The sequence below is a fragment of the Anarrhichthys ocellatus genome, unplaced genomic scaffold, assembly GCF_004355925.1.
Source record: "Anarrhichthys ocellatus isolate YVR2014 unplaced genomic scaffold, GSC_Weel_1.0 scaffold4, whole genome shotgun sequence".
In the NCBI taxonomy this organism is placed as follows: Eukaryota; Metazoa; Chordata; class Actinopteri; order Perciformes; family Anarhichadidae; genus Anarrhichthys; species Anarrhichthys ocellatus.
The window spans coordinates 9,085,254-9,102,816 of NW_022280034.1; the positions used below are offsets into that span (position 1 = coordinate 9,085,254).

Sequence of the window (17,563 nt, forward strand, 5' to 3'; positions counted from 1 at the left end):
ACACACACACACACACACACACACACACACACACACACACACACACAATGAGTCAGCATTACTCGCTGCAAACACATACATGTGAAGACATTAAACGAGAGCATAACTTCTCCAGTTACAAATTGTGATTACACTTCAACAACATCTTCATTTCCATGCACTAATTGTCCTGAGCTTACAGAACAAAGGAAACGGTAAACATCAGTACAGTATACAATCTTGTTATGTGCTTGTATTGGTTTTCACTGAGGTTGGGTGTCTTACTCTTATACCTGCGGTTGGCTATACGGCTGCTGTTGCGTCCCATCCCCAGGCATTTCTCCAGATGCGGGGCAAAGCGTGAGGCAGCAATGCTTCGGCTGCAGTTGGGACATACACACTCTTTGTTCTTCCACTGGTTGTACACCTGGCCGAACACATCCAATCCCGGCTGGTCCACGATTTCTGGAAATTTAGAGCAAGCAATAAACGGCTCTGCTTTGGAAGTCGAAATACAGAAACCTTTTGTTGGCTTATTGGATGTATTGTTCTTTTGTCTTTGGCCTTCTTTATTATCTAGTATCATAAATATGGAAGGAAAATTAATTCACTAATTTCTTTTTTACCCCGAGGTAACTGTTGGCAACTTAATAAATATGGAGATAGAACAACTTTGAGCTCACCAAAGTCCCTCATGCTTTCTTGGTCCGTGTCATCCAGGAAAAAATAGCCCTGCTTGACAGCCCGGTGGACCTCGAAGCAAAGACCCAGGCATGCATCCTCCACCAGGTCAGACAGGATGTCCTGAGCTAGGCCCTGGCAAGAAAGGGCCGGAGGAAACAGAGACACAAGTCAGACTGTGTCTGCAGATGTAATGTGCATTTCCAAGGCTGCTTGGACTACTGTGTGGCCTTGCTCGACTGTACCTCCAGCTTGCTGTTGTCCAGGCTGGACATTGAAACCTCCTCCATTTTCATTTGCCAGAACTACCAGATGAGCCGACGCTGCTGTGGTCATGCTGTAGTGCAGCAAGCATTGGCCAGAACAGGGCTGCAGCAGGAGGGAAACACACGTTTAGCAGCACGGCGGCATTACAGCCTGTGAATGGTCAACGTTTGACGCCCTGGTGATGTGATGCAGCTACTTACAACTTGCACGTTGAACACACACACACACACACACACACAGGGACTTACTTCCCACGTTTATAGCCTGCGAATAACACAAAACAGAATAACAGCGTTGGTGTGGTAGCACTGCAACATCTCAATAACCACAGAGACGTGCCGTTAGCCGAGTTATCAAACGCAACACCTCGCTGGTCCGAGCATTAAGGGTAAATGAAGGCATAGCTTAGCCAAAACCTTGCTGAGGAAAACAAAGAGCGTGGCTATGAATAGGCTGGAGGAATTGAACGTGCCAAGAGGTTAACGTTACAAGAGGCGGTATCCCCCAGGTCAACCGCAGCTACAGCTACGAGCTAAACGTGTCAAATGTATCAAACTAGGCGGAGTAAATAGAAACAATGTAACACATTTGTAAGTGGCTGAATGGTTTTGCTGTTGAAGAATTACATTTGACCACACAGCGAGGCTCGTCCCCGAACCCAGCACCGCTGCTGCACTGCGGCTGTTCGCCTTTCAACTCCCCGAATGATTCAAAACGACGTTTGTAAACCCCAATTTAAATTGGATCTACGAGGAATACCGCACTCACGGCCACGATATTTTGCTAATTGTGTTTATTTACCTATTTCGGCAGGCATCCATCTTTACATCACAGAGATCAGACAGTAGCAATCGATCGCTACACGAGTTTCCAGTTTCCACCAAGCGCTTCCTTTGCAGCACTGCCCGGGTTTCCCCCCTGTTGACTCCAATGTGAATGCATTTATCATGCTGGCCAGCATGTGACTGCGAGTTACCCCGTGCAATTTAGGCGTTAAATTGGCCCTTTGTTCGGCTTTGTAGTAGTCATAAAAAAAACATGGTATTTAAAAAAAAAAACTGATCTGGTTTGTGCATTGTTACTTCACTACATCAGACAATCCAAGACGAATCTTTATGTAACATGTTTATTGGATTTTTTTAAACATGATTTACGAACAAATGCAAGGTTTTTCACCAATAATAAAAAAGAAAAGAAAACAATGCTTGATAAAGTATATTCCTGTTCATCTACACAATTAAAACCCTTGGTAACCCCGTAAACCCATTAAGACCTGACTGTACATTTTCCCTGGTCATGCTTTCTCTCTGAAATCTTTTCAGACATGCATGTTGTCATTGTTAAAAGTAGAAGACAAATTGGCTGAGTAATGTTGGAATAAAGTGTCTGATGTTTATGGTACCTCAGATGTATTATGTCGTGGTAAGGGTTGGATTAATCGATCTGGGGGCCCTTGAGCAAAATTGAGTTCCTCTGTGAAACACCATTTAACTCCCTCAATCTGTGTGCACTGTGTTCCAACGGCAGATTATCAAATAGAGCCAGATGTTATTGTGTGTTACTTTGAACATGTAAGCACAACATAGGACAAAACATCGCTGGTCTTAAAACATTCTCATGTCCTCAAAGTTTGGTAATAAAGCAGGATGCACCTTTAAAGAACCAATACATGCATTTCTCAAGCTTCTCATTATAGGGTCCTACATAAACACGTAATTTTTCTGCCAAAGCTCTAAATTTATATTTTGAAGCAGATTTTTAAAAGTAATTTGACTGTTACATTATAATAATATATAAAAGGTACCCCCCCCCCCCCAACTTACACATTGGTTATCGCTTATCAAGTTAGGAATAATTAATGTTAGAAATACTTTAAGGCCCTCATCATATCAGTTGATACTTTAGTGGTGCACTTTCCCAAATAGTAACAGTATTACAATAAATCATATCACAGCAATGTCATGTGTGGCCCCTGGGGGTCTGTGGCCCTCGGGCACTGGCGGCAACCTTCCAGCCAACATGGCCACCACACAATGTGACATTAAAGTCAGACACTGGAGTGACCAGACTATTGAGTCAAATCCAGAATTCTGCTCTGAACTTGACATGCGTGTGTGTGTGTGATGATCTGCTGTCCATCTCATCACCATATTAATGCCAATCAAAAACGATGGCATCGTTGTCTTCTTCCTCCTCAACCTGTAGATCAACAGGGGATATTTACAACATCTGTTGCAAAATGAAATACGAAAATCACAAAAACACGTTGTAGTGTTACTAACCTCGTCACACTCAGCATTGTTCTCTTCTTCCTCACTGCTGTCTGTAGTGTCTTCATCTTCTGAATCCTGCATGGTGTAAAAGAAATGTGGACTGAAAATAAAGCTTTTTAAACCCGTGTTCTCTTCATTCTAGATATTATGTCATTTCATTCCCAATTATTATTCCTTTTTGACATAAATTAGATAGTTGACCTAAAACTACGAAGTTCCTTACCTTGTACTGTTGACCACATACTATTCAGCATACATATAGTGAATGTATTTAAAAATCATAAGTAAACCTTATGAATAATTTCAGATAAAAAGTATATTTACTCTAAACGTCACTATACGACGGCCTACAGAGAGCTTTGCATTGGTCACATCATGAAAGGGCAGTTAAGAAGAACATATTACTTTGCATGTACCAACAATTCAACTTACTGATGGTATGTAGACAGCATCACGTGGTTCTTCTATGTGATAAACCTCCATTTGGCTGACATCGAGGTATTTGATTTTCTGCAAAGATAAGCATATTATCAAAAGTTAAAGAAAGGCTTTTAAAGAAAGAAACAAAAGAGTACTTGCAATTGTGTAGGTGCTTACACTGGGGTTATGTGTCCGATAAAATTGCTGCTTTGCTGCCGGCAACGTCTGAAGAATGTAAAAGGTGACGCATTTTAAAGGACCTCTCACTTTAGAGTAAATAAAAACCTTGTTAGAATAAAAATCATTAGAAAGAGAGGATTCTTCATACCTCAAACCACTTCTGAAGCTTCATGGAGTATTTTCTATTCTCTTCAAGTACTTCCTTTTTGTGGCATTGCTTGTGCACTGTCGGGAGATCCTGCCACATTTTGTTGACCACGGTGAAGCGATCCCTTGAGTTTGGGATTTTCTCCTTCAGAAGTGACATCTGCCTTTTGCAGAAAATTCCGCTACCAGATCTGTGAGTAAAGAAATGTTCAGTCACAAGTTGGTCTGCAGGTAGACAACCGAGAGTTTGATTTGTTTGAATAAATGCTGTGTATCTTAAGGGTACAAATGTATGACGATCATGCTCACTGAAATGGCATTTTGGGCTCCCCAGGAATTTTCTCTTTTCTCTTAATGCCCTGCAATCCAAAGTTATTTTATTGAAGTGAAGAGAGCACAACTCAACAATCGATCCCCTCTTGAGTATAAGCTGTTCTTTGTATGAGGTAGAATGAAAGAGATAAACAACTGAACAATAAACAATTAACAAATGGAAAAGCAAACAAATTTTCAATTAAATCAACGAAAAGCCACCAAAATCTGTTGGCAAATTAGTCAACCAAGAGTTAAAACAGCCTCTCTCTCTACTTTGTTAACAGAAGTGACAGCACGTCTGCAAGTACGGAACATTCCTTCTTAGGACTAACTACCAGATTTGTGCAGGAACCATGAAAATACTTCTCACCGGAGAATCTTTAGGTCTTTTGACGCCGCTCTCCTTTAGGATCTGCTGCTGCTTCTCCTTGTCAAAATTCTGAGGAACATGAACACTATTGTTACACACTGTGTGACGGCATCAGCTCAATGCTGCAACTGTAGTTTTCTAAATGACTTACCATGAGATATTCATTCAGCTCGACAGTGTATTGTCTCTTCAACTGAAAGAGGGAAAGTGTTTCATTTAGATTCTTTCACATTTAGACTTTTACTATAACCAAACATGTATTGTTGCCGTCTCAAAAGCTTGACTTCCTACCTCTGCACTGCGCGTGTTGAACGTGATCCTCTGTTCCTCAGTCATATCTCGCCAACCTTGTGCCCACATAGATACGCAATTATTTCCTTCCAAACCCTTCTTGGAAGTACGCTGCTCTTTGCAGTATAGTCTATATCCACTTCTAAAAATACACACACACACACACACACACACACACACACACACACACACACACACACACACACACACACACACACACAAACACACAAACACACAAACAGTTGGTCAGTTACTAGTGAGTTAACTGCTTGTTAGCATTAGTTGGTTTTGTGTTAATTTACCATAAGATAAGACACTTTACGCAAAGTAAAATAGGTATGGCTGGTTCTCCAATGGACTTCTTCAAACTTAATGACCGGCAAGAACTATTGAGTATACCACACGCTCAATCCCTATGTTTCATACACTGATGCTGGTAGAGCTGCCACTCAATGCGCCGGCCTGCCCATCGGGAGCAACTTGAGGTTCAGCTCAAGAGCACTTCTAGATGCAGTCATGAGGAACCAGAAATAATACCGACAACCTTAGGATTAAAGGATGAAGCGCTCTGTGTCCTGAGCCATAGTCGGGCAGTTTTTCGTGTACAAAAAAAAAAGAAGAGTAAATATGATAAAATCAGTGAGAGGTGCAAGCTGCTGATTTATGAACATACAACAAAGCAAAACAAGTGTCAATGTGGAGTAGGGCTGCACGATTATGGCCAAAATCATAATCGCAATTATTTTGATCAATATTGCGATCACGATTATTTATCACGATTATTCATTCATTTTAGGGACAACATCTTTTTATTGCACTTTCACGTTTAAATGAACAAGAACACTGCTTCCACTTCCATTGTTGTGCTACATTCTGGCTAATGTACAAATTAGCCAGTGCATCTCGAAGGAAAATATAAATAAAATAGTATCAACACTTTTTACCCAAAATTAAATCAACAGAGCACTGCTTTCACTTCCATGTTGTGCTACATTCCAGCTAATGTACACGTCTTTACATCAAAATAAAACCTATACGGTTCTTATTCACCTGAAGCAAAATATAAATAACATTTTTACCCAAAATAAAGGGCTAACTAAAAATAAATATGTGTGTTGCTCACAGTATTTATTGGACACATGTCTTTGGCCAAATGAAATGTGATTGCATCCGTTATTTCAGTGTGTCATTGGGAGGTGGATGGATACGCTGTCGCGCTATGCAGGGTCGCTGTTATGGGTTTCTGGGTTGACGTTGGACATGGATGGAGATTCAGTGAGGTAACGTTAGCTTTGGGCTTAATGCATTCGTCGTACTGTGGTTTGTGGTGATTTTTCAGGTGGCTGAACAAGTTAGTTGTATTGCTATGCGGCGCAGACACAACTCTAACGTACTCTGTGCATATGTTTGGTCTTGGTTAACATCACTTGGCCTAAATCCAAAAAACTTCCAGACAACGGATGATGATCCTTTTGGAGGGGCTAGCTCCTCGCCTTCTGCTCCTGACATTTGATTTAGCTTTCACACGACACCCGTGACCGTCTGCTCTCCGTTCTGTTGTCTGTCTCTCTACTCTTCTACTAATAGCGGAGTCTGCAGGGTGCGCGCATGACACCTCCCATCTCGTTCTCCCCCTGGTGGTCGACTGACTGTTAGTTGAGGAAGCGCTTGATGTGATATGTAGCAGAGCACGCATTTTAAACGTCAATATCGTTGACGATCATGCTCATTTAATCGTGGCAGCCAAAATCGTGATCGCGATTAAAATTCGATTAATTGTGCAGCCCTAATGTGGAGTGTGTGTGGCTTACAAAGGAGGCTGGAGAGGCATGCCTTCTGTTTCTTTCGTAACCTTCTTTAAGATGGGAGGTCGAGCCCTTACAGCTTTGATGTTTGCAGAGAGCCTCTTCCGCTTGGTCTTGTACTTGGGACTTGTTGTATATTGTTTACTGAAAGACAAAGAATTAGTTTTGACACCGGATTTTAAACTGGCATTCTGGGCCAAATCACGTCTTCATATGGGACGGTATGTGTGTTAATCTACTACCTGAACATCTCCATCCTTCGTTTGTATTCCTCAGTTGCAAGCTGAAATTTCTCCATATATTGAGCCTGGAAAATGTCAGTTGTTGATGATCATTACAAAGTTTATTCCTATGGCAACAATAAATGATGTGTTGTTTTAGTGGTAGCCTTTCACTGAGTGTACCTTCTCTTCATCTGGGAGCTTCTGGTACTTCTTGACTAGGTTCTTGAATACCTTTTGGCGGCTCATATTGGGGTGCTTCTTGAGATACTTGGCCCTATTTTCCTCTAAAAAGATGGCATTTGGAGGGGCAGGTCTCTTTGGGCGCTCTGGATGGATCTGAGGTTTGATTAATCAAAGAATAAAGCATGTGGTATTATTGGACAAACTCGTGTTGGCAACCTTTCAGCAATACATCCAGATTTCTCTCTTTATGAGTCATTACAGTTTTGCAGGAGGTTTGTATTATAGAAGCAATTACCTATTTAAAATGAATACCTGCACAAAGCAGCTTTGTATTCACAACATTAAGCTTTCTAAAGCTGGATTGTGCTGTGCTTACCATCATGTTCTTGCCAGGATTTGAAATGACACCTTCAGCTTCAACGAGGAGCTCTGTGAGGGTCCGAGTCTTAACCATCTGAGCAAGAACAACAGAAATATCACACCGAACACTAATGAGACTGACTTAAACTTACTGGGCAACTAGTTCTGCTTAAGTTTGTTGATTATGATTGAAAGCGGTGAAATTGTTTTTGTCTACTGTAAGTTAAGAGTTAAACTGTGTGACTCACTTTCTGCAAAATCTGTCCCCACTTTTCTTTGCATGCTTCAGGAGAGAAAGGGGGGAAAGCCACCTTGTTCCAGTCCATGGTTTTCAGTCCGCTGGTATATGCCTGCTTTCTGTCATTTTCTGGGATGCTGGTTTTCATCACAGCAAGAAGCTTCTGGAGGTTTTCCTTGGTCCACTCTGTAGTTACAGCACAGGAACAAAAACACAGGAACGTTTTTTTTAGTAATTTATATAGTGTTATACAAGTCATTATAAAAGAAAGATGTATTTAGGTATACCCACCAGATTCTTCAGTCTCGCTTTCACCCATTGTGTCCATACAACGTGTTTCCACTGGAAGTCTTTCTGTTACTGTTAACTGGATGCAAACTGGGCAGAACGTCTGGTCAATCCACGTGACTCCCGCTAACTGTACATTAGCTGGTTATCGAAAAATATCAAGATGCTTAAGTACATTAACAAATTAACTAAAATCTAGCGATATTTAACCTAAATATATATTCGCGTTAAGTTCTTCATCGGGACAAAAACACCACATGGAGCTGCAGAGAAACACATTCATCACATGGGTTTATTATCCTCCATGTTTGGTAGGCGGGTCCTTCTTGAAGAGCAACCAATCAGAAACGAGCGTCACCCAAAAGCCAGCCAATGAACGTAAGCTTCTTCTTCTTCTTCGTGTTTATTGGCGGATGTTGATTTATGATCAGCGTTACGGTTACAAAGCGCCCCCTACTGACCTGGAGAGTGTTGAATCATGGCACTAAATCATCTGAATAATGATAAGACAGATAATTAAAAAATATATATTATATTATATTAAATACTATATTTACTTTGGTTTATCAAATCACTTTTTAACCTTCATTATTGCCTTGACTTTCTAAGGTTAGCTTGAAATATCTCTGAATAACAAAGCTCATGAACATATGAACATGCAATACATGTGTTTTCTCTGGTGTCCCATTCTTATTGTTCATTAATTGCCAAAGTGAGAAGTAATCAATGATAAAAATATTACAGAAAAAGTTATAAATAAGATCGGCAGAACATTTGATTGGTCCTGGCTTTCCTTAAAGCCAATTAAAAACAAACAGCACCCAATGACTAAGTTGATGGCTCTTGGGGAGGTCATTGTTTTATTATTTGAGAGATGACAAGAAGAGTAACATTACACACATTATAAACTTAACAACACACAAGATTTCCCTCTCCATGAATTGAGTAGCAGTGGTGTTCTTGTCAGTGTTACCAGTTTTAACATTCTTGATAAAATATCTACACTTTGTTGGCATCTTGCCTTGTAAATTATGAATTACTTTATTCAGAGTTAAGATTTTACTCGCATCAAGCGAGTACAACAATAACTAAAGTGGCACGTGTAACAACATTACATTCAATGTGCGATTGCTTTGAAAAACTAAAATCTTTGGCTACAATAACGCTACAATATTTTCCGTCAAGCATCCAATCTGTCCATTGTGTATGAGTGCCTCTTTAAAATGTTCATGTCTTTCTTTCTTTGTAAAAAAATGTCAATTTATATGAATATTTCCAGCTTTTTTACCTGAGTGACTGTTGAAAAACTCTTCAGGAATGTTTGACCAAGACCATTATTAATATTAATCTTCATCCATATTGACACTATGAAGTAATTTTTCATGAAACAACTCAAAACATGATTGTGCTTATAGGTGGATGAAACATTCATTTGAGCCATATGTAAAATAAACATCTATTTGTGAAAATAAAAGTATTTCTGGCATGATAGCTGTCATGGAAGACATCTACAATGGCATCTGAGATTCACAGTATACATCTTGCCCCGGCTCCTCCTCGAATGTCACTTTGGCGTCTTCAGCATCCAACTAAAACACAAACAACACAGAAAAATGGATGCTTAATACTGCTTCAATCTCCATTGATTTATTCAAATGACAGGCGGTATCCACTTACACATTTCATTTCCAGTTCAGTGAAGAAATGCCCAGTCATAAACATGCGTAGAGGAATGGTGAGGATGAGTATGAAGGGAAGTGCGAGGGATACTGGGCTGGATTTAACAATCCACAAAACTGCAAGGCACACTATCTGGATGGCCGTGAACAAGTGCATTCGTCCTGTGCTCACCTGTAGCCAATATGTCAAAAATATTAATCAGATGGACATGATTGCACATGCTTTATGCCTTGTGATGTGATTTAGAGGCTCTAATGGTGGCCAACACATGTACCATCAAATGATATGAGTTCATATCAATGCTGTCATTCTCAAGCACATTACTCTGAACACAAATGCTGGTATACAGTATATGGTGTGCTTAATCTGAAGTGCAACAGTCCATGCACTTTAGTTATTATGCAGTCATGGGACTCTTACTCTGGTGGCGTAGGGTTCATTAGGGTGGTATTTTTTAGGGATGAGCAGAAGCAGCATACGATCCCACATCTGGATGCCATTGAGTGACGTAACTCCCATGTAGAGAAAGATACCAAACAAGGCCGATATGGGAATCAACTTTAGAATCGGCTCCATCAGAATTGACAGACCTTGACACAAAATGACATTCAGATAAAGCAAAGTGTACAGTGTTTAAATGACAGGCCTGTATATTCTTAGAAAAGATACATGGATGATTAGACAGCACCTACCAATCAGCAACGCCACCAGAATGCCACTGACCCTCTGCTCCATCACCTTCTCAATTATAGGTTTTGGTCCTTTGCCCATGACAGTGAGAGCATTGGCGTGGGTAACAGATCGCACCGTGGCAGCACTGAGCCACGGCACACCAAATATTGCACTGAGACCTCCCATGCCGACTAAAACCAGCAAGTCAAAGTGGAACCCTGAGCCTTTGACCATCTTCCTCTCAGGCTTACTCACAATCAGACTGTTGACAGATGTAACATAGTAATCAAGTTTGGTTTAAAACATTCTGAGGTTGATACTTCAGTGAGTGACATTGTTGTTGAGATGTAATGACTCACGTTGTGATCTGAGACTCCAGAAAGATCAGAATGAAGACGAGCAGGGCCGGCACACAGCATGCGAACATCACCCACACGGGGAACGCCTTGTGATCTCCGAAGGGGTTGATGAGCCAGCCTCTTTTGGATGGATTGGACACCACCAGACCTTTGGGAACCACTAGTTTCTGTAAAGAAAGCAACCAGTTTTTAACACGTGTTAAAGGATGGATTCACAATTTTTCTCTGTCTTAAAACAATATTGCGCATATGTGCATACTGGCCATTATCAAAGGACGTGATGGGGGGGGGGGGAATCCAGTGTAGCTTGAGATAATATGAGGCCTAAGCAGTCTGAGTTAATCAAATCAAGTCAATATCTTCCACAGTTACAATGTTGATAGACTAAAATGCCCTGTTTTCTGGTTGGGCTGCAGTGGACTGACAGTAACTAAATAAAAAAAAAATTTATTTACCAAAAATTCTGTAATTTTGTCCGATATTCACTTGATTTGATTAATTTGGATATAAATATTAGCTTCAGATAAACTTTTGAATGTGTCTTTGCACAGAAAGAGGACTGTGGACGTTGTCCCGCATGACTTACACTGAAAGCACATTAGGTAGGCAACTTTTAATGGCCAGTAGTATAAACAGAAGGAATTGTTACAGCAAGCAAAACCTGTTCATATGGGCCTACCTGAGTGTAGGTATCATCAATGGTGTAGTCCACGACAATCATGAGAAAAATGGCAATAGGCACACCAAAGTCACCAAGCAAACGTCTGACCTGATAAGCACAGATCAGATCAACTTTTAAAGATTTAAGAATTTAATTAAACAGCTGATGACAGAAATAAACAGAAACAAGCTGGTAATGGCCTGTGGACACAACTCACCTTTCCAGGAAGAAAAGTGCCGTTCTTGAACTGGCGCAGAAAGAAAGCGATGAAGAAGCAGCCTAACATGAGGCACATGGAGAGCAGGGCTGTGTTGGGGTAAGCATGCTTAATGGTGTTGACAATAACAGACGTGTTGCCGGTATTGTTGTCATACATGACCACCTCTTCCACTTTTGGATGCCAGGGATTTTCTAGAGTTGCATTCACATGATCGTAATTCAGAATCAGCGGATGAGCCATAAAGGTCTAAAGAGAGGTCAGAGAGTAGATGTAGAAAGATTATAATCTGGCCTTGAGAGACAGCACTCTGTTCACAGAAGTGAAATGTGTCAGATTTCATTTGGACAGATGAAATGTGTGAAATGGATGAAGATGGTTTACCCTCCCTAGCTTGGCAAAGGTTTCATAAATGAAGATGAGGGAAATGAGGATGGAGAAGATTTCCTGGGTGAAGCGGGAGATGAAACGCACCAGGAAGCTGCCCTCAAAGGCCACAACGATCGCCACAATGATGACCAGCCACACTCCGACCCACACTCTGGCCACAATATACTCAATGTCCTGGGACTTGCAGAACTGAATGAAGGAAACTGGGGATAAGTTGAACTCTGACCAAGCAAATGAATTCAAGAAATAATGGGTTGTGGTATTCAGAAATGTAGAATATATTAAAAATCTGTCATAAGAATGAACTTCAGTGGCATCATATAGATGAGAAGAGACAGTTCACCTCAATGAATCAGTGCTATAACTTACAGCGAAGAAGGCCTCCTCAAATACTAACAGAGGACCAGAGAAACCGATGACCAGGACGGGCTGAGCAGCGATGAAACAGAAGATGATCCCCTGAATGCTGGTGGAGATGAGGAGCTCTGAAACGCCCATCATGTTGTCCACCTTATCAGCTGTAGTGGCAAAGGTGAGGGCAAAGTATTATCATAGCATGTAACAGCAACACCACGTCTCAACAAATATGCACACATACCCAGCAGTCCTCCGAAGGTGATGGCGGGAGACAGAGCGGCAAAGTAGATGAATATGATGGCAGCAAGGACCTGGGTGTTAAGAGCATCTGTGATGTCACTCTTGTAGTACTGGTAGCGCCTCTTTATGTCTCGCATCATCCCACCAAATGGGCGACCAGTACGGGACAGGGGGTCTTCAGATGAGGCACCAGAAGAGATGGAAACTAGGGGGGAAACAATTTCCATTTTGTTTATGTGTGTTGTATAACACCAAGGCTTCATACTACTACCACTCTACACTGTAGTTTTGAGTGTGTGTTAACAGCACTCACCCCTTCGAGGTTTGGAGTCCGGGCGGATGGTGGGCTCAGAGGACTGGAACCTGTCCTGCAGTAGTTTCTTCTGAAAGTTGATAATGGAGCTGAGCATCTCTTCATTCTGGATCTCTGTGGGCGGGATGACGATGCTGCAGTCCATGAAGTTGGCCACGGCATCCGTCAGCTCACGGGCGCTCTTTGCCCGAAACGCTACCTGATTGAACATCTGGGATGGAGATAGCAGAGGGGAGATTAAGACCGGCCCATTGCAGGATCAGGGAGTTTGCGTTTACCCGTTTCATACAATCAATAACTTTGGTGCAGAGTTGCAGTCCACGTTCTAAACATTTCTTTTGTCTGCACAGTTTTCATTGTTTGGAGTGTTTTGCAACAATAAATCCTGTACAGTCAGACACTCACCTTATGTTGACTAAAATCAGGACTTTGACTTGTTCAGCTAGTTGAACTAGTTGAGCTAGTTAGACTACCCTGAATTTACCCGGAGTCATCATGTATTCTGTTATTGTGTCACTGCTCACACGTTTTAGATCTGCAGAGAGAAAGTGTCAGTTAACTCACTTTGTCAGCCATCAGTGCTGCCATAGCACGGCCGGTCTCGCGGTAGTCCATGTCAGTCTTGCTGGGGCCAACCAGAGCAAAGACGAAGCGTACAGGCACCGGGGCCTCCAAGGCAGAGTCGAGCTCCACAGCTTCCTTCACACGCACAAACACGACTGTAGGCCTTTCTAGAAAGTCCAAGGCTCCTGGTTCAAACAGATAGAAATGCTTTAGCAGCAACAAACACACATACTGTACTCCAGATCCTAAATGAAAACAATGCAAACACTGGCTTACCTACGAGCACCATGGAGGCCTCAACGTGGTCAGATTCATCCCTCTAAACGAACACAGAGTGAGCAGACCTTGTGGGTTAATGTTTATTTCCCATCCACATCATTATCACTATATCATGCCTGTGTAACTTGCCTTGAAAATCTGTGCTTCTTAAAAATGACAACAGCTGGTTTAGATGATCTATCAATTATGTGAAATTGTATTTTTGCACTTCTTTCCCAGAAGGAAATTACAATCTGAGCATTACAGCTGTGTGAAAATACTTCCTGAACATATCAAGACTTGGGTCACAGCCCTTGAAATTGAATAAGATAAATAAAACATTATGTGAAGACATTAAAAAGATAAATTGATCCAAAAAATAAATGTTTATCTCTTTACTCCTGAACGGACTTTCTAAATGGTCTGACACCAGAAATCACTTTCACTTTTAAATTCACTGCCATCGTCTCACCGTTGTTATGATATCAAATCCTGTTATCACCATTACATAGATGATCTCATCAGTGGAAGAACTTACTCTGTCCTTGACTGAAAACTTCTGCAGGTCCACCCCTTCAGTCAGGGCTTGGCTCTCCAGGTCATCTGATTGGCTGCAGGGAAAAAAAGGCAAGTGTCATTGGTCATTGGTTGAAGACTGAAGGCGATTAAAGTATTCTCTGGTAGTCCCAAGTACAGGAGTAAGGAGTGTGCGCATTTATTTACAAAGCAATCATTCAACAAAATAGGGGATTTGGCATCTAAGCCTTGTGGTCTTTGGTTTAGTTTTCCTTTAGATTACTTTGCTTATTGAACAACAGTAAGAGTATGGATCCTTTATAAGCGTGAGGTAACTACAGTACACATTTTTACCTTGAATAATGGCTAAAGCAGTGGTTTGCTGGTCAGACACAGTGTTTCATAATTACAGGTGTGATCTCCACAGTAGTTACGTGTTGTGTTTAACTTTCTCTGAGCAGCTTTGGGAAACAGCATCATAAATGTAGGTCATTTATGTTTGAGTCATTGTTGGGTGATGTCTTGGAAGGATACCTGCGGTTTTGAAGCAGAGATTTCAGCACTCCTTCTCGGTCCCCAGGTCTGATCTCTTTCTTGTTAACCATCTCAGTGACCATCTTCTCTGTGATGCCGGACAGTGTCCGCTCTTCACAGTCAAAAATTGTCACACCTTGACAAAGGAACACATTGGAAAATATTCAGAGTTGAACATACAGAGGTGGGCGGTGTGGTTGTGGTTTGAGGCGAGGTTCAGATAAAATGAGAAGAAGCACTGGGAATGCCGGTGCCATTTTAAGGGTTAAGTTTTGGGTCTTCAGTGGTGAAACAAACCATCAGAGAAAATGCAGGAAGCAGGCAAGTTCTTTTCTTTATGGTTAGTAAGACAACAAGGATACTAAAAAGGTTCTGCAATGTGTGTAGAACGACATTACACTGAGATTCAAAGAAATAAAAGCTTATTTTTTCTTCTTTTTTACTCCACCGTTTAGCTTTAGTACTTACACAAGTAAAGTGTCTAAAATTTCACTTAAGTACAGTACTTGTGTGTGCTTCTTTACTTTCTACCACTGACAATAGTTGTATATTGACAGATTTGTTTTTAGTTTCAAACTCCTCATGTTTTCATTGATTTTCCTCTGACCTGTGTTCATGGCACGTCGGAGCTGGATGAGGCTCTTGAAGGTGAGGTAGGAGATGCTCGAGGACGCCCACACCCCGGCCTGAGGGTCGAAGCTCTCCTCGTAGCCCGCCCATCGGCCCGTCTCCTGCCAGTAGCTCTGCTGCTTTGGGTCCTTCATTAGCTCCTTCAGCTGCACGTACCTCTGAAGGAAGGCCCAGAGATAGACAGAAGTAAACACTGGCAGGTGGATGAATTAAAGTTGAACCTCCCGTAATTACAGTCTGAGCATGTGGTGAACAACTGTGGCTTCACTGGCCACTTCCTACCTGTCAGGGTGTTTCACTGTGAGTGAATATTTTGTCTCTGTCTAACCTGAAAATGGGAAATGGCTGTTATATCAAGTACATGTAAGTTACTTTTAGGTTAAAGGATGGTTGATATTATTTCAAGTCTGACTGAAAGCAACATCCAAATGCCATTGAGAGGGTTTTTTGGTTGCTGTGATTGTTCCTCCTGTCTTACCAAGTTGCAGTATTTTTAGCACCAAATTCTTTCAATCTTTGTCTTAATATCCCTCTACTGCAGCTCAACAAAGAACCACTACCCAGAGAAACATTAAGAGGGACTTTGAAGTTGAAGTCATTTTCAATTGTTTCAATGTACAAATGTGAGCAAACATAGCATCTGTCTATAAATAAGGCGACAATAATTTCTACTACTACTCAGATGTATCAATAGCTGTAATGCAGATGATGCCTTATGAATAAGATATGTAAAATGCTATTTGTGATGATAATGATACAAAAAAAAAACCTTAAACAATAGTACTTTTCTAAACTCAGTTACAAAGTGCTTTACAGTAAAAACAAGAAAGCAAATCACAGAAAAAGAGTCAAATGTGCTAAAACAATGAGACAGAATATCAATGAAATAAACTGTAAAAAACTGGTAAAAACAAGAAAAGCTTAGGAGTTCTAGATGATGGCTTACCTGTTTCTGTGTATGTGATGTTAATATTTTCATTTTCATTTCAGCTGTTTAGTTTAATCTCTTACCAAGAGTGATTAGCAAAGAAAATTCACCCTTCTATTTGTACATCACTTTATGATTTCCTACATTTCACAGAACACATTGAACAAACCTTACTGAATACTTCTGAGCTTGTTGCCTTCAGCCAAAGGTTATACTTGTGGGTACAGAGAGCCACAGAGATATCATTGTGCATGCCTCATGGGCCCTAAGAGAGATACGCTCCCTTCAGAGTAGGATCAGATAATACCAAGTTCATGCTTCACTACATTACATACACACTGATGATATTTTGGGTGTCACATGAATTACTGTTATTTCTATAATCCTTTTGGCAGCGCCAGTGTGGATATGGATCAGGCTAATGTGGAAAGTTGGTGACACTTGCGTGTGTCTGTAGGGTAAACACTGTCCAGCCTCAACAATCAGCGACTCCATGTTCTGTCTCCGGTGCAGACATGAATGGCGGCTCGCCTTGTACATGTTTGGACTATCAATACACATCATGTGCCTGCGGTTGGCATGCAGTGTTACTGTGTGTGTGTGTCTGCCCCTTACCTGACACTCTGCACTGGGGTTGGCTTTGGTGCTCCACGAAGCTGGAACAGACCCAATGGACACAGTTAATGAACATTAAGACTTTGTTTTGGTCCAATAGCACAATAAATAATATTAACAGAGAATACATTCTCCAGATCTTTGAATTCACTTTCATACACATTTTAAAGTTTGAATGAAATGTGTGTGGTTGGGTGGATTTTGGCAATTCAAAAATAATGTAGTTCATCTTAACTTAAAGTTACACTAAAAGCACTAAAGTTTTGCATGAAAGTAGTAATGAATGAAGTGAATGAATGAAGTGAATACGTGTTTAAATTTGCAGTAAAGACATTAATAAAGGAAGACATAAAGAAATATAGATTCAGGTTGTTGTTGGCGGTTGACTTCAGTCTTATGTAACATATCTCCAGAGTGTCCATTCATCTCAGATGGGACCGGAGAGCTTAAGTTGTCTGAGACAACAGAATGATTTATTTCCAAAACACAGCTGAGCAAAGGGGTGGAACAATTAGATTAGACCCATTGGATGCTGTCTACTGTGTGTGTGTGTGTGTGTGTGTGTGTGTGTGTGTGTGTGTGTGTGTGTGTGTGTGTGTGTGTGTGTG

The 17,563-nt window shown here is 41.1% G+C and overlaps 3 protein-coding genes across 5 annotated transcripts in view; all 3 read right to left on the reverse strand.

The window, feature by feature from the left end:
* The window catches only part of atxn7l3b (ataxin 7 like 3b), a 5,275-nt gene extending 2,203 nt beyond the window's left edge, over positions 1 to 3,072 (reverse strand). The window contains exons 1-4 of one of the 3 annotated variants that reach the window (XM_031844194.1): positions 1,729 to 3,072; positions 906 to 1,029; positions 663 to 795; positions 273 to 444 (exon numbers count right to left, since the gene is read on the reverse strand). In XM_031844194.1, the coding sequence (XP_031700054.1) occupies positions 273 to 444; positions 663 to 795; positions 906 to 956 (356 nt within the window). In that variant the 5' untranslated portion in view covers positions 957 to 1,029; positions 1,729 to 3,072. Of the gene's footprint in view, positions 1 to 272; positions 445 to 662; positions 796 to 905; positions 1,030 to 1,127; positions 1,147 to 1,175; positions 1,547 to 1,728 lie in introns of those variants that run through there. The other 2 variants (XM_031844195.1, XM_031844196.1) reach the window with 2 other exon arrangements.
* Positions 3,073 to 4,144: 1,072 nt separating this feature from the next.
* Positions 4,145 to 8,325, reverse strand: LOC116381778 (upstream-binding factor 1-like protein 1). Its single transcript, XM_031844193.1, has 10 exons — positions 8,025 to 8,325; positions 7,744 to 7,919; positions 7,512 to 7,589; positions 7,133 to 7,288; positions 6,971 to 7,035; positions 6,735 to 6,872; positions 4,924 to 5,065; positions 4,784 to 4,825; positions 4,633 to 4,701; positions 4,145 to 4,306 (listed from the first exon to the last, which is right to left on the reverse strand). The coding sequence occupies exons 1-10, from the start codon at positions 8,059 to 8,061 to the stop codon at positions 4,253 to 4,255; spliced, it is 957 nt and encodes a 318-aa protein (XP_031700053.1). The 5' UTR covers positions 8,062 to 8,325; the 3' UTR covers positions 4,145 to 4,252.
* A 551-nt stretch (positions 8,326 to 8,876) lies between these two features.
* slc4a1b (solute carrier family 4 member 1b (Diego blood group)) overlaps positions 8,877 to 17,563 on the reverse strand; it is a 9,428-nt gene continuing 741 nt past the window's right edge. The window contains exons 2-18 of the mRNA XM_031843529.1: positions 16,956 to 16,996; positions 15,390 to 15,570; positions 14,783 to 14,918; positions 14,271 to 14,343; positions 13,751 to 13,793; positions 13,475 to 13,659; positions 12,911 to 13,121; positions 12,599 to 12,802; positions 12,370 to 12,518; positions 11,995 to 12,189; positions 11,611 to 11,859; positions 11,412 to 11,501; positions 10,733 to 10,899; positions 10,394 to 10,635; positions 10,122 to 10,291; positions 9,699 to 9,872; positions 8,877 to 9,610 (exon numbers count right to left, since the gene is read on the reverse strand). Coding sequence (XP_031699389.1) covers positions 9,530 to 9,610; positions 9,699 to 9,872; positions 10,122 to 10,291; positions 10,394 to 10,635; positions 10,733 to 10,899; positions 11,412 to 11,501; positions 11,611 to 11,859; positions 11,995 to 12,189; positions 12,370 to 12,518; positions 12,599 to 12,802; positions 12,911 to 13,121; positions 13,475 to 13,659; positions 13,751 to 13,793; positions 14,271 to 14,343; positions 14,783 to 14,918; positions 15,390 to 15,546 — 2,526 coding nt within the window. The 5' untranslated portion in view covers positions 15,547 to 15,570; positions 16,956 to 16,996 and the 3' untranslated portion in view covers positions 8,877 to 9,529. The remainder of the gene's footprint in view (positions 9,611 to 9,698; positions 9,873 to 10,121; positions 10,292 to 10,393; positions 10,636 to 10,732; positions 10,900 to 11,411; positions 11,502 to 11,610; positions 11,860 to 11,994; positions 12,190 to 12,369; positions 12,519 to 12,598; positions 12,803 to 12,910; positions 13,122 to 13,474; positions 13,660 to 13,750; positions 13,794 to 14,270; positions 14,344 to 14,782; positions 14,919 to 15,389; positions 15,571 to 16,955; positions 16,997 to 17,563) is intronic.